At 54.3% G+C, this 15,091-nt stretch overlaps 1 protein-coding gene and 1 long non-coding RNA gene across 9 annotated transcripts in view; one reads left to right on the top strand and one right to left on the bottom strand.

Moving 5' to 3' along the window:
• Positions 1 to 160: 160 nt before the first annotated feature.
• Positions 161 to 11,394, bottom strand: Hcrtr1 (hypocretin receptor 1). Of its 5 annotated transcripts, none has more exons than XM_003471224.5 (8): positions 11,248 to 11,394; positions 9,352 to 9,659; positions 9,029 to 9,207; positions 7,883 to 8,126; positions 7,558 to 7,673; positions 5,486 to 5,712; positions 4,479 to 4,600; positions 161 to 2,936 (listed from the first exon to the last, which is right to left on the bottom strand). In XM_003471224.5, exons 2-8 carry the CDS (start codon positions 9,548 to 9,550, stop codon positions 2,746 to 2,748), a joined length of 1,278 nt encoding a protein of 425 aa, XP_003471272.1. In that variant the 5' UTR covers positions 9,551 to 9,659; positions 11,248 to 11,394; the 3' UTR covers positions 161 to 2,745. The 5 variants fall into 5 exon arrangements, with proteins under 5 accessions (XP_003471272.1, XP_023421417.1, XP_063092022.1 ...); XM_023565649.2 differs by lacking the exon at positions 11,248 to 11,394 and adding an exon at positions 10,749 to 11,214; XM_063235952.1 differs by lacking the exon at positions 11,248 to 11,394 and adding an exon at positions 9,786 to 10,321.
• The window catches only part of LOC134472981 (uncharacterized), a 28,301-nt gene continuing 22,290 nt past the window's right edge, over positions 9,081 to 15,091 (top strand). Inside the window, exons 1-2 of one of the 4 annotated variants that reach the window (XR_010043051.1) lie at positions 9,081 to 9,433; positions 9,822 to 9,919. This is a non-coding gene — a long non-coding RNA (uncharacterized LOC134472981). The remainder of the gene's footprint in view (positions 9,434 to 9,821; positions 9,920 to 15,091) is intronic. The other 3 variants (XR_010043052.1, XR_010043053.1, XR_010043050.1) reach the window with 3 other exon arrangements.

Genomic DNA, 15,091 nt, shown 5'->3' with positions numbered 1-15,091 from the left:
GGGGCTCCTCTCACTTTCCAGGGTGAAGTTGGGGTGGCAGGCAGCTCACTTTGTCCTGCCAGGTTCACTTCCATGTGGCTGAGGATCAACTCAAGAAACTGACCATGTTTCATAGAAGTTTTAGGCCGACACGCTAGGCTGGAAGCAGCCACCCCAAACCTTTCACATCTTGACTTTTTTTATTATTTTAGACCTGAGTTTTATCTTCCAGACAAACTCCATTTATGAAGTCATAACTTTTCCCCCATTTTTATTAAGCACAGATATCTGTACCTGCCAGTTGGATCTCTAGATCAGCATGATACCCAGTCTACCCTGGAAGTCTGTAAGGAGCTGACAGAATTTCAATCAAAAGCTGAAGACACCAGACATTCTAGTTTTCCAGGGGAGCCTTATCACTGGTAATGGTGTGATTATCCTTTGGCTTTTAGAGATGAAGATAAGAGCTTTGAGGCCTTTTCTCCCTGCAGTGCAGGGAGTAGCCATAGCTGTTTAGCAAGCCTGTGAGGCCCAGCAGGCAAGTCAGGCCCAGCCAGTTCAGCCCCCGTCTCTGCACTGCTGTGCCACTGGGATCCAGAATTAGATGAGACCTAGTTCTCAGGGGCCAGGCCCCATCTAGAGCTAATACTCCCCCACAGGACACGCTAGGAGTCCAGCTTCTCCTTGCAAAACTCTGATGACAAAGACTCAAGCCCTCACTAGCTGGCTCATTTCCTCTTTAACTGGTGGAAACTTCTTCGTGATGTGGATTCTAAGCCATTGGTTTTCTCTTTAGGGCCACATCACCCTTACTGCCTGCCAATCACATGGGTAGTGCAGCTCGCCACACACACCCCTCCACACCCATTCGCAGGTGCTCCTCAAGGCTACATAGCCCTGGGCTCTTCAGCTGCTCTTTACTCAACACCTGAGTTGCCCACATGGAAGCATAAAAGCCATCGTGCTGCTGGGTCTAACTACCAGCCCATAGGGCAGAGCTGAAGCCATTAGAGGAAGCCCTTATTGCCTGTTCTTGCTGAGTATCCGCTGAAGCCTACCATTGTTTTTTAATTCTTTACATGGTGTTGGGGATCAACCCCAGACTTTACACTTTGTAAAGACAAATGCTTTACCACCGCTATGCCTCCAGCTCCCAACCCTGTCTTCAGAATGGTGTCATTCACTCTCTCTAGCTTTGTGTTAGGGTAGATAAGAAGCCCAAGTCCTGGGTAGATCCTTGCAGACATGGTTGGCTCGGCTGGGGGCCCAGTGCTCATGCCTTGTTCTGCATGCCTGATCTCTAGATGTGCCTTGTGAGCCTTGCCAACAGCTCTGGAGCCTAAAGCCAGTGGGAGCACAGAGGCACTGGATAACCCGTCCCTCCTAGCAACAACTACACTGTCCACTGTGAGCAGGGGCTGTGCCAGTGGCTCGGAGAGAGATGATACACAGCACCTATCCACCTGCTCTGGGTAAAGGGGGTACCCAAGAGAAACCATGCCTTGGCATTCCTGGGCTGTGCCTCGCAACCCACTCTGCTTTTGACAGCTGAGGGTGGGGAGCCCATGACTCCATTAATCAATTTAAACAGACCTAGTGGGCCGCATGGCTGAGTTGCCCCAGGCCAGATGTCTTCTGCGTCTCCCTGCAGAGCAGGACTTCAGAATGTACTCACATCCTGCTCTGCTGATGAGGATCAGGGCCTCTGGCAGCCCTGTAATCATCTTGGTGGCAGCTGGAGCACGTCCGGCCAAGTCTATAACTTTCTCTTTTTATCCTGGGAGTTCATAGAGAATAAATGAAGCCCTGATTTCTAAGAAGGTGAAGGAACAGTAAGTCGGCTAACCTGCTGCCTGCCCACCCTATCGTCTTTCTTGCTACAGGCTATTGGGCTGGGAGCAGGCAGTGTGTCAAAGGTCAAGGTTCTGGGCATCAGAGGCTTGGCACCACTGAGAAGGCAGCACCGCCCTTGGAGGCCTGGCCATGTCCATCGGGACTGGAGGGAGAGGAGGTCTGCAGATAATAGCATTTCAGTGCCTTCTCATCTTGCCTTCCCCCCAGCCACCCCATCTTTTACTACTAACCTGAGCAGCATGGATTTTGTGTAATGACAAGGAAAGGGAACATTCAGTGCCAGGCTTTTAATTACAGTTGCTTCGGGCTGCTGGCCTCCATGCTGAACGACTGTGTGGAGAGCATTTTATCACAGCACAAAGCCAACAGGGTCCAACCTATTGTGTGTGCATTCAGAACCTGGTGAGGATGGGCTGTGCTCATGGCCTCACTGAAGGGCTGGGCCCAGATTAGTTCACACAGGCACCAGGACAACTGGCCAAGTGCAGCCTGGGCTTTAGGGAGCCCCTGGTCCAGATGCAAATGCTGTGGGAATGTTTATAGCAGACGCCAGGGAGAGTCTATAATAGGCAGGAGAGAAAGGGGTCTTTGGGAAGAAGGCCAACATTGAGGATGATGAGGGCGGGCAGTACCTTCGGGTATGGCCAAGCGAGAGAAGTACACCAGTAACCATATCCGCAGCATCTCACGGTGTGCAGAGAGCTTCCCACTACTTGGGCATGGGATCAACCCTGCTTAGAGAACACACACTCAGAGAGGAGAACGACTTGCTCAGAGTCACACAGGCAGAAAATCAGGACTGGAGCTTCAGCCTTTCACCCAGCAGCCTTTCCAGGGGTAGATCCCAGGAGCCAAAGAGCAACCCAGGCAGGAATCAGCTGCATCACTCAGAGCCTCCAGGGTGGTCCTTGCTCAGGGCAGCACTGTGGTGACACTGGTGAGCACCACATGCTCGGAGACTCTGGAGACGGAGCACCGGCTCTGCAAGGACAGGGACTTGTGACCAGCAGAGGATCGCAAACTGGGGTCCTTCAGAGAGCTGCAGGGACCCAGACCAGGGAGGCAGCAGGAAAAGGCAGCCTTAAACTGCTCCCGGAATTTGCCTTGGTTGGGAGACAAAAGACACAGCTGTAAGGAAACAAATACAATGGGAAGGAGCCTTGAGCCCAAGGGACACCCACACAGCTCCAGCCTAGCTGCCTGTGAGGGGTAGGGAGGGAGGGTGGAACTGGGATGGAGAGAGCCCCAGGGCAACCTCAGTACTGCCTGGGAGAGAGACAGAGGCCCCTGCCCTTCGCGAGCAAAAATGCAATTGTCATCTGATTCCTTGACTGCACTCTGGCTTAGAGCCTGGCTCAAGACGTGGTGTCTGGCTCAGGAGCCTCAGGTCACCTCTGCCCCTCTCGGTGTATATGTGGAAAGGGTTCAAGGCTTACTCTGTTGCTAGGCTTTTTCAAGCTCTGCCCTCTGAGATGAAATGCAACAGCAAACCTTGCATTTGGCAGTCACACTGTGCCAGGCACTGTGCCAAGTACCTCAGCCTCTGCCCCCTGGAGCATCTCTGCACCCTGAGAGGCTGTAGAGCAGCTCACTCAAGCTCCCTCAGCCAAAACCCTTCTTTTAAAGGAGAAGGGACCACTGCACATCACCCTGTGTGGCCCAGGATTATTAGGGGACCAGAGGTGGTTTTGGTACAAACCCTTCCTGATGAGGCATCTCTGGTGCTCAGTGTAGGGTCGCACACAGTAAGTGCTCAGTGAACACAGACCAGACAAAGGAATCAGGAAGGCACTTGTCCTTCCTTTACTCTCCTGGTCCCTGAGCTGCAGTCCAGGGTAAGTCTTGAGTCACAGTGATGATTTTACTATTGACCTCCGATCTCTTCAGGAACCTTTGAACTATTTCTGAAAGTTTATTTGGGTCCAAGTTTAAGTCATCTGCACCTGCTCCTTATGAGTCTGGTCCCTGGTCTGATGTTTTGTAAGTCACTTCTGTTGGGCCAAGCCTGAAGGGCCAGTCCATGACCAGCCTAAGACTAGGAAGTAGAGGTGGGTCCTCTGCTGCAGGACCTCAGGAAGCCCATGGCAAGAGCGGGGTCCAAAAGAGTGGGGCTTATAGAGGGAAGGGTCAGAGGGCCCTTACTGGAGGTAGACCCAGGGGTAGCCCCCAAGATTCTGGCCACCCTGCCAATCAATGTGTCTGTCTGGGCAGGCAGAACCCCTGGACTGTCGATGCTGTTGGTACTGTTATACCTGACTCCTGGATTATACAATTGTACCCTCCGGCAGGGGCTCCTGACTTCTCATCTCCTGGGCTGGGCTCCCTCTGGGAAGATGGACTGCTGCGCATGCCCCTACTGTTCCAGCCCCTGCCCTTCCACTTGTTCACTAGTGCAGAATCTGCTACTCCCTCCTGGGTGCGGGCCACTGGTAGAAGTGTAGCCTGTCCACCCTTCAGAGCAGAGTTCCTCAGGAGGGCGGAGTCTCCCAAAAGACTGGGCCTTCTCACCGCAGAGTTCCATTGCCCAGGAGAGAGCAGGTAAATCCTCCCCTGACTGTTCTGGGAGTTTCAAGTTTCAAGCCCCTGGGATGAGGCTGGTCCCAGGGACCACTGGCCCTCAGTCACTTCCTGCTCAGCCCACTCACCACTGAGGAAGTTGTAGATGATGGGGTTGGCGGCGCTGTTGGCATAGACCAGCCAGTGGGAGAAGGTGAAGCAGGCGTAGACGGCTTCTCGGTCACTGGCTTGGCGGAACATCCCAAACACCCTAGGACCAGGGGGGATGACAGTTAGGAATGGGGTGTCTGGGGCTGGTTCTCACAGACCTCTTGGGTTCCCACTACCCACTTCTGCCCACTGCATGGCCCTTGCCTGGACTGTGGATCTTGACTACAGTTTTGAGTACTTAACACAGTGTGTAAAATAGGAACAAGAATCAGGACTTATCTGCTTAGTCACCTGCTCCCCTGGGCCCCAGCTACCTTCCTCACAGCAAAGTGGTGAGTCATAGACTTCATCTGCTTTTCAGCTAGGGAAACCGAGGCTCAAAGAAGAAAGGTGACAAGCTTAGAGTCACACACCCAAGACATGGTCACACACAAACCTAGACTGTGTCTTTGCAACCGTCCATGCACTTTCCCAGCACCCCAGGGTCCCTCATCTGCCATGCTCTTGTGTCCCTCTGCCTACACTGCTGGCCCTCCAGACTCTCCAGGCTTGTTCCTCCAAGTCTCTGCCCATGTCATTTCCTCCAAGAGTCTTTTAGAAGATTGTAATATCTAAAACAACAACAACCCCCACCCCGACCTCTGTCACTGTCAACTCTGTAGTCTCTTTCCTAGCAACTACAGCTACCCAGTGACACACATGGGTCTTTCTGTTTCTTTGATCTCACAATGGAGCATGGCCTCTGTCAAGGCAGCAACTTTTGCCTGCCTTGTGTACTTGTTTACACTAAAACTTGATGACACTGGTGCTAAGGAACCAAAGATGATTGTTGGTTCCACTTGGTGACTGAGGATACGAGGCACAGAGCTCAGAGGAGAGCAGAGAACTTACCCCAGATGCCCAGTGCAGCAGCAGTCGGGCAAGAAGAGTCCCTTCATCAGCCCCACAATTCCGCCCACTCCCACCTGCTCCCTCACGCTCTCACCTCTTGAGGACGTTGAGGACGCTGATGGGCAGGTAGCAGAGGGCGAAGACCAGCAGCACCACCATCAGCATCTTGGCCGTCTTCCTCCGAGCTTGCATCTGCTTCACCTCGGCCAGAAAGGCGCGGGCCCGGGGCTGGGGCTCTGCGCTGGGGCCCTGCCCCTGCTCCTCCAGCTGGTCTGAGGGCCGCTTCCAGTTCCGTACCAGGGCTGAGGTGGTGCCAGGGATCTGTCACAGACACAGACACAGCAGTGCTGGGTTCTTGGCAAGGGCCATTTTGTTTTGCTGGGCCCACTCTAGGCTGGACCATGCAGCAGAGTGGACGTGGGCCACCATAAACCCTAGCAATAGGGCAAACCTGATGTTCATGATAAAGATGAGTTTTCTGGACTTACGGAGCAATGTGGCTCTGGTGGGGACAAATGGTGTCACTCACCAGGGGAAGGGGCTCCAAGATTAGAGCCTCATTCTCCATTGTTAGCTCATTGTGAAAACACCTGCAGCATGCTTTTGGAAAGGTGTTATTAGCCCTTAGCTGTCATGAGCCCCATAGAGGAGGGGGGCCCCTCCCCAGCCATTCAACTTCCTTATCCCCAGCTCCATCCATGGGATGAGTTGTACCTCTCCCTGGCCCACGTCAAACTGTGGGGAGATCTGGGCAAGGGATGGCAGGAGGGCAGCAGGGATGGCCCTGGGCCTCAAAGCATGACAACCTGGGGCTGGGGATTTAGCTCAGCGGCATAAGTGCCTGCCTTGCAAGCAGGCAGTTGTGAGTTCGATCCCTGGTACCGATAAAAAAGAAAAAGAACAACAACAAAAAAAATTTCCTTGGGCTGGGGATTTAGCTCAGCGGCATAAGCGCCTGCCTTGCAAGCAGGCAGTTGTGAGTTCGATCCCTGATACCGATAAAAAGGAAAAAGACAAAAAAAAAAAAAAATCTTGGCTTTTCGTTGGGGCTGGGGTTTAGCGCCTGCCTTGCAAGCAGGCAGCCATGAGTTCGATCCCCGGTAGCGATAAAAAAAAAAAAGAAAAAAAAAAAAGCATGACAACCTGCCTGAGTTGATGCCCATAAGCCTGGGATGGTTCTGGGCTCCTCAAATCCCACTGTCCCATTGCCACCATGGGAACCTGAATCATCCCATAACAGAGGGCCAGGGGGCTAGAATGCAGGAAACATAGAGTCTGGAGTCAGCTGGACAATCATGGGCAATGTGGCCTATGATTCCCACCATGGGTTCCCACCTGTCAGATGAGGACAGTGTCTCTGCCCTACAGGACTGGGAGTCAGAAAGGAGCAGATGGCAGCGTGTGGGGAACCTAAGCCTTCCTCCATGGCAGGGCCTGGATCTGACCTATCCATCTCCCCACCCACACCCTGCATGGCCTGGGTGTGTGTTAATAACTGTGTGGAGCATAAGTAACAATCGAGCCTGAGCACACTCTGGCCTGCATATTCTCAGTGCCTGGTCCTGACCCAGTCTCACTCTGCTTGTGCTAAGGCCTCCACTTTAGTGGAGGAGAGAAGTCAGGCCCTGGTCCTGGCAGGCTCTGCCCTCACTGGCTTTGGCAGGAGGGGTGCTCTTGGTCAGCATTGTGGCAGGGAAATGCTGCCTCTTTTGTTAGATAGCTGTAAGACCCTGGATGCAAAGCATCATTTGGCAAGCAACTTGGAGCCGCTATTGTTGTGGTATTGCTACACCGAGGCATCGGAACCACACGGGGCCAGGTTTTAATCGAGATGTTTACTCACCAGTGAGTGCTTTGGGGGACCTTACATTGCTTCTCAGGGTGTCTGTTTCTTACATATTAAGTGGGGGATGAAATGTGGTAGCAAAGAGGCTACAAAGTGAGCCAGGGGCAAATCGTACAATAAACTAGAAGGATGTTGGTGACTCTTGTATCCCAGGGCAGGGACAAGTACTTTGAGCCCTGCGATCCCGAGCCTCTAGGTCTGGCCTCCCCTGCAGGGCCACAGCCAGGAGAGCATGTGCTGCAGGCAGAAGACTGACTGTACCCTTGGATTGTGGCCCCGTCCCTGTCCCTCCCAGTCAGTTCCACCAGAGCGGGCCTCACCTGTCGGCCCCAAAGCTTGCGGAAGATCTGGAAATAGGCCATGGCCATGAGGGCCAGTGGGGCCAAGTAGGTGACGATGAAGAAGCAACTGTGGTAGATCTTGGGGTACAGTTCATCTGTGGGAGCCAAGAGATGCGAGGGTCAGGCCCAGCCTCAGAGACCCATCCTGCCCTGAGAGCGATGCCACCCCGTCCCAACTAGGGCCAAAGAAAGGCTTGGGGCAGCTCTATCCCACATAGGCTCCATGGCAGTGTCCATTTTAGAGGGGTCCCCAGCAGCTAGGGGCACCCACATTGGAAGTATCCTGATAGTTGCCCACCATTACCTGCCCAGCGCTCGTCACAGACAGAGAAGAGCCAGGTGCGGTTGGCCAGCTCAGGCAGCACACTGCTGCATTCCATGACAGCAGCCTGGGGCACCATGACAGCCAGTGACACGGCCCAGATGCCCAAGATGGAGCCCCGGGCACGCCGGGCGGTGCTCTTGAACAGCAGTGGGTGGCAGATGGCATACCAGCGGTCCAGGGCGATGAAGCTGAGTGTCAGCACTGCCACTGACACCGACACAGCCTGCCTCATGGGGATATGACATTAGAGGTATGGAAAAGGCATCTGGGGTGAGGGGCACTGCCCAGAGACACTGGGTATAAGATAAATCCTGACTCTGCCACTTACTGGAGTCACCTGAGAAGTCACAAACCTCTGAACCTCATCTGCAGAATGGGAATATACTGTTTACCTGGCAGGATTCTGGTGAGACTAAATAAAATCATGTATGAAAAGTGTTCAGTTAGAGACCTGGCGTAGGGTAGGTGTTCCCCTACTGTGAGTTATTACTTATACTTACGGAACTTACTATGTGGCAATACTGTTCTCCTTATCCACATAACAACCCATTAGATGAATGCTATGCCATAGATGAGGAAACTGAGGCACAAAATTCTCTCCTCTGTCTGTCTTCATGCTTAAGATCACCAGAACTAATCAGCTGAGTGGAAAACCTCAAAAGACTGGGAAGTCCAGGAGGGATTTCTCTCACCCAGGAAAGCCACGCCTTCTCAAGAGGTTGGGAAAAAGCCCTCATTCCGGGAGGCAGAGATGAGTGTGGGCCAGCAGTGTGGGTGGCATTGCCTCCGGGGGTGGCATATACACATCTGGCCCCTTGGGGTCAGGAAGCAGGCCCCACAAGGTTAGTAACTGTGTCACCGTAGCCTTGTCCCTCTCTCTTCTGTGCACCCATGAACTCAGTGATGACTCTGTGTGTGCACACGTGGCCATGTGAAATGTCTGTGACAGGGAGGGGACCTGTCTGAGCATGTGAGACTGTTTGTGAGCTCTTCATGTGTCCGTCCTGGTAGTAGGGATGACTGACAGTAGGGATGACTTTGCAGGGATACTGAGTGACCTACGTAAAGCCATGGGTGGGTTCAGATGGGTGTGACCAGCTGGTGGCTGGTGCTGATAGCCCTCACCTGTAGATAGGGGATGACTTTGCAGAGGGTATGGCCGAAGAGCCATGACTCAGTGATGTCCACTAGCAGGCTGGCCGGCAGGCAGATGGCTGTTACCAGCACGTCAGCCAAAGACAGGTTAACGATGAAGTAGTTGGTGACTGTCCTCATGTGGTGGTTCCGCCACACTGCCAGACAGACTGGGTCATTGGGGAGAGGAATGAAGCCAGCAGCAAAGCCACGCCCACTCCAGTTCACACCCATCCAAGAAGTTCCCTCCCCCCATAGGACACTCCACTCCCCAGGGGAAGCTCTCAGTGGCACAGCTCAAGAAGCAGACCTACCCAGGGTGTTGCCCACCAGCGCTATGAGGAACACGGCCACGTAGGCTGCGATGAGGACCCACTCATACTGCTTCGGGTACAGGTAATCACGCCACAGATAGCGCAGAAACTCGTCTTCATAGTCTGGAGGCACAAGGGATGGATCTCCACTACCAGTGGGGACCCCCGTCTGGGCCCCTGGGGTGGTTGAGGGCTCCATGAGGTCAGGAGCTGCTGCAATTAAGGGGCATCCTGGACTCCACGGGGACTGGAGAGCCTGGTCCGGTCCTCAGCTTGCACCCAGGTCTTTGGGTCCCAGCCTAAAACTCCTGGAAGAGAGAAAGAAGGGAACCTTAGGGACCGCGCCTGTCACTGCACATGTGTGCTGCCTCCTCTCTCAGCCGAGGACCTGGGTTACATCCGAATTCCACACAGGTTGCTTGTTTGTAACTTACCCCATCCCCTTCATCCTGTTACTCCTTCTAATGCAGTCCAGCCGCACCTACCTTCAGGGGGCGCGATGAGGAACAACACTCTCTAACCCAGGCTGAGAGCTGGCACAGGAGGCCAGCCTTACAGACGCAACCAGGTACCATTCCCAGGGAGCCCTGCTTTGCAGACGAGGAGAAGCCAAGCCCCTTGCTGCAGGTGACAGGGCGACTAAGCCAAGCCTATCGGAGTCACTGAACACTACAGAACTGGGAGAAAATTGGTCCGATTGCAAAATTTTTTTCCTTGATTTCACAGGATTAATTTTTGGTCAGAAAAAAAAGGTGGAGGCAGGTATTAGAGACCCAAGTCCCACCTACCAGACCCTACCTTGTGGGCACGCACACAAACACGCCCACGCCGGGAAGGATGCAGGAAGACTGTACTGATCACCTCCCTGGCTACTCCCCTCCCCCACCACATCCCATCTTGAGGGGTCCTCAGGCCCACCGCTAGGCCCTGCTTGAAACCCCGGGATGTGATGCTTCCCCGTGGCCGCCAGGGGTCTCTGGGCAGGTTCTCTGGCCGCTCTCCATTCATAAATCCGGCCTCTCTCCCTGTACCTCCCTCCTGTCTAAAACCCCTCCTTCCCTAGGTTGCGCAGGGAGGACCCCGGACTTGTGTTGTAGGGTTGATGGTCCCTGGAGACCGATGGGGGAGCGGGAGGAGCCTCTGCACCCCACGGGGCTCCGCCGACTGGTTCCCTTGGCGGGACCTCCCTCCATAGGAGGTTGCGGGGGGCTGCGGAGGGTGGGCAGCAAGAGCTCTCGGGGTTCTGCAGGAGTCTACCTGGAGGTGAGCGGAGTCGGATGATGACCCAGCCTCCCAGCATCCAGGTTACCCACCCCCAAATTCGGTCCCCCCACTCCCGCCACCGCAGGTCCCTAGGAACCCTGATCCCTAGCCCAGGGGTCTCCCACGCCCCGCACCTGTTGGCTTCGGGACCCGGGCGTTTTCGGCTGCTGGTCCTTGGACCCTGCACCCAGGACTTCGCCTTCCTCCAGGAAAGACCGGGCCCCTGGGCGCGGGGCTGGGGAGGGGGCCAGGGAGCCCCTCCTGAGGCTGCTGCCTGAGCACCCGGCTGAGTGCGAGCCCGGGTTCCAGCGCGGGCGGTGGCTTGGCGCGGGCTCCACCGAGCTGCGCGCTGCGGGAGGGCGAGCCCCAGCGGATCTGGGCTCCAGGTCTAACAGCCCGAGACCCAGAGGGCGGAGGGACTCGCTCATCCTCCTCGCCCGTCACTTCAAGCTTGCATCCTACCTCCATTCATGCGTCCACCCGCTCATTCATACGGTCCGCGTTCATTCAATATTTATGTCCCCCACCAACGCGCATTCAGGGCACGCCTAAAGTGCGCAGAGGACCCCTGGGCAGATTCGGGAACCAGCGCGCAGGGGTGGACCCATACGCCACCTCTGCTCGCCGCCTCACCTCGCTGATGAGGATGGTGGCACAGGTTGGTCACAGGGTTGAGACAACGCCTGCACCTCTTCCAGCCATGCTCTGGGCGCCGCCGGAGCAGCGCGCTCCCAGCGATGCCAGAAAGCCCTGCCCTCTCATCTCCCGGTTCTCTCGGCCCTTACGGCTCTGTTTTGTTCGTACTTACCTTTCCCCTCCCAAAACAGAAACGGGAGGTGAAGACAGGAGAGGACAGCCAGGGGGGCCCACGAATTCAACAAATATCTACCAGGCTGAGTGTGAGGCGACGAATCTATAAAATTCAGCAGCCATTCCTATAGGGTACTAGGTGTGTGACCTCAGTTAATTATCACATCGACCTGGTGAGGTAGCTGACCCTTCCCATTAGACAGATGAGGACTCTGGCGGGCTTGGCTCAGTAACTTGCCGAAGGTCACCCAGCAGAGTCAGAGCTGGGTTCAAGATTGGATTCCTTTCAGTTCGACCAGGTGGGTAAGCAGCCAGGCACCTCATGTATGGTGTGAGTGGAGCTGGGAGAGAATTCAGGGGTCACTGGGGCACAGTACGGCAGATGGCTCTGCAGGGGCTTCCTAGAATGGGAACACCTGCATGGAGATCTGAAGAATGGCCTTGTACCAGGCTGGCGTTGGATGGGAGGTTTTCAGGTAGAGGAAGCCGCAGGTGCAAGGGTTTGTGGATTGGGCCTTCCGGGAGTCACAGGTAGGCGAAGGGTGATGCTTCAGCTTCAGTCACTTTGGACATTCCCTGCCTCAAGACCCCGCCTGTTCCTCACTACTCCCCTCCTTTGAGGTGACTGCTCCAGCTTCCCTCGGCAGCCAAAACCCTCTTCAAAGGTGCTGGACAAGTTTTGTGTTGGGCACAGGACACAGGGGAGCTAGGGCTGCGCACTGGTGGATCCCGTGACTGTCACTTCTTCAGAACAGAAGGGAAAGCTGAGGCTAACCCCAGGGCGGAACTTTTTCCTAGGGCATCTGCACCTGGGGTGATGGGTTGTAGATTCTGTTGACTCCAAAATTGTCCTGCCTGCTCTAGTAGCTGGCAGAAGGGGAAGAGATGTGGGATTGAAGAAGAGATGGGCTGATGGGTATATCTGTGTGTGTGTGTGTGTGTGTGTGTGCACCTGTGTAGGGGTCACTGTATCACAGAAGGGTGTCTAGGTGATATGAGTTTGCTCTCTGTGCTTGTGGGTAGAAGATGAGCTTGAGTGGATGACTGGAAGTCACCCTGGGTGGGGTGTGTCTGTATGGTCTTGATTTCCCCTGTGTTTTGGTGCTTGTGTCTGTAGGGTGTGTATGTGTGTGAGGGGTCTATCTGAACTATGCTTTGACTGGCACAGGCCTCTGATGTGCTCCCCTGTGAGTGTGGAAGTGCCTTTGTGTCCATGACTCTGAGTGTGTGAATGTGAAACTTGATTACATCTGCTCCCACGGCGATGACTCAGCCCTCTGACTTACTCCCCGCTCCAACCTTCCATCCAGGGCTGCAACCATTTGCCAAGAATGGACTGGGGAGGGGGCTGCAGCATGTGGGGGATGGGAGGCAGGTCACACAAAGACAATCAAAGGACAGCTGCAGCAAAAGGGGTGCAGTCAGCGAAGCGGGAGGTGCAGATTCACGTGTATGGATGGTGGGCACCAGCTGAGCCCAGCACAGCCCAGGCTCAGAACCCAAACAAAACTCACAACTATGCAATTCACGACCTCCCCGACAATCAGGGTTGGAGTGATTAAAGGGGTCCTCGGCTCCCCCAATCATTGTATGTGGGCGTGCATGTGTCTGGGGAGTGAATCACAGCTGAGAGTCTCCTCACTCCAGCCAGACCATCCAGTTTCACAGAGAAAGTCCCATCTTTCTTTACGAGAGATCCTGCCAACTTTTTCCCTTTATTCCTATGTACCCCAAAATAGCTGCTCCCTAGACAAGAGATCATAAGGCAACAAACCTTCTCCTCCCACATCAGACCTGGGTGAGCAGTCAGCTGTAGGTGCAGGTCCCTCTGGACCGAATTAGGCCCATCCAGCTATAATTTGACAGTGGGGAAGCCTGTTATTTGACCGAGATGGGTCAGATGGAGACTCCAGAGTGTGCTTGGGGGAAATCCTGGGGTTCCAGGGCAGACTCATAGCACTTGTGGTTGCTTGGTCCTTGGGCACAGCAGCACTGGCCTTGAGAGCTCCGGGCAAAATGCCTGTGCCCAGAAGAGACCAGCAACCTTGGATCTGCTGTCTCCAGGCTGGGCCCTCATCCTGGCGCCTGCTTTGCTCAGTGAGGGCTGACCTGAAGCCTTGGATTTGCTCGAGCTGTCTGTCAAGTGGTGCCCACATGACCTCTTTCCTGGAACCAGCCAGCCCCAGCCATGTTGATCTAATCCTGAGTCTCTGAGCCACAAGTCCCTGTCACATCTGTCTTGAAGTGTCAGCCTGGGCAGTGGCCCCAGGTGCTAGCCCTCCCCCACTCTCCATTCCAACATGACTCACAGTAACCTCTGTCTGGTGAGGACTGGAGCAATTGAAATGTAATTGGGTTTTCCACTTGCTAATGCTCCTGTGGGCCTCAGGGTGTGCGCGAAGACTCTGTGCAGGGCAGGGGTGCTTTTTAGGAGGACAGAGATCAAAAAACAAGCAAGAGTAGAAGCAACAGGGACTGGGATGTGGGTCCAGAAAGTGGATTCTGGGTCTAGGGAAGTCACTGAGGCAAGCTGTGGCATTCGGGTGCTTGGGTCCAGCTGCGCTGGGTCTCTGAAAACACCTGTAAACTGTACACGCTTTGCCAAATGGCTGGGAGACATCACATCCTCTGTGTTCTGGGTTGGACGCTCATTCTATGGCCTCTTTTTTTTTTTGAGACAAGATCTCACTATATATAGTTTAGGCTGGGCTTGAACTCACCATGTAGCCCAGGCTGGCCTCGAACTCACTCCCCAGGTGAGGCAGGGGAAAAAAGACTGAAGAGAGCAGTTTCCTATCTTTTCACTCATTCATGTGCTCACTGAAAGCACACTGATGGCTGGCCAGAGGGAGGGGCTGCTGTTAAGGCTGGGACATTGTCACATGCAAGTGTTGGGGGATGGTATCGGATACCTGCAGAGCTCAGGCAGGAAGTGAATGGAATCAGGACAATGCTAATGCATGTGAGCCCCCCCCAAAAACTGGCCAGTCTCCAGAGTGCGTCAGGTCTAGTGTGGAAGGGAGGGTAGGAGCATGGGTGTTGGGGCCAGGAAAACTAGACTGCCAGCTCTGCTGATTACTATGTGGTCCTAGAATGGTCACTTCCTTAACTTCTGTAACCCACTGAATCGTGGCCCCCAAAGATGCCCAAAGTAGCTGCAGTGTATCACACAGGTGCGAGAAAAAAAAAGCCATTCCAATACCTGGAATCTGAATGTGTCACATGCAAAAAGGACCTTGCATATGTGGCTAAAAAAGGATGTTGAGGTGGGAAGATGATTATAGATTATCCAGGCGGACCCAGTATGACCACAGTCTTGCAAGAGGGTGGCAGAACATCAGAAAGAGATGTGATGAAAGAAGCAGTGGCCAGAGCAATGTCACTGCTAGAATGGCCACCAGACGAGGAACACGATGGCCTTAGAAGCAGGTGCTCCCCCAGAACCTCCGGCAAGAATGAAGCTCTGCTGTTTCCTGGAGTTTTGAGATCTGACGCCCAGTACTGTAAGGCCACTAAATTGGTGGTGATCTGTTACAGCAATAACTGGAAACTGACACCCTTTCTGTGCCCCCTGTCACTAGTTATGAGACTTTTGCAATTTCCATTGCATGACGACTCACCAAGACCATGCAATCGTGCAGCGCACCAGCACAGCAGAGACAGACAC

The sequence above is a fragment of the Cavia porcellus genome, unplaced genomic scaffold (genome assembly GCF_034190915.1).
Source record: "Cavia porcellus strain 051 isolate PalLab524CR breed Dunkin Hartley unplaced genomic scaffold, mCavPor4.1 scaffold_25, whole genome shotgun sequence".
Lineage (NCBI taxonomy): Eukaryota > Metazoa > Chordata > Mammalia > Rodentia > Caviidae > Cavia > Cavia porcellus.
Note: the sequence above shows the minus strand (reverse complement) of the source record. Positions and strands in the feature narration are given on the sequence as shown.

What these genes read in the sequence shown, in the direction of transcription:
- Hcrtr1 (XM_003471224.5), bottom strand. Translation starts at nt 9,550, where the DNA reads ATGGAGCCCTCAACCACCCCAGGGGCCCAGACGGGGGTCCCCACTGGT. An exon ending in GCAAGCTTTGGGGCCGACAG is followed by an intron (nt 5,713 to 7,557) that starts GTGAGGCCCGCT and finishes TGTCTGTGACAG; the next exon opens with ATCCCTGGCACCACCTCAGC. An exon ending in GTCCTCAACGTCCTCAAGAG is followed by an intron (nt 4,601 to 5,485) that starts GTGAGAGCGTGA and finishes CCCTGGTCCTAG; the next exon opens with GGTGTTTGGGATGTTCCGCC.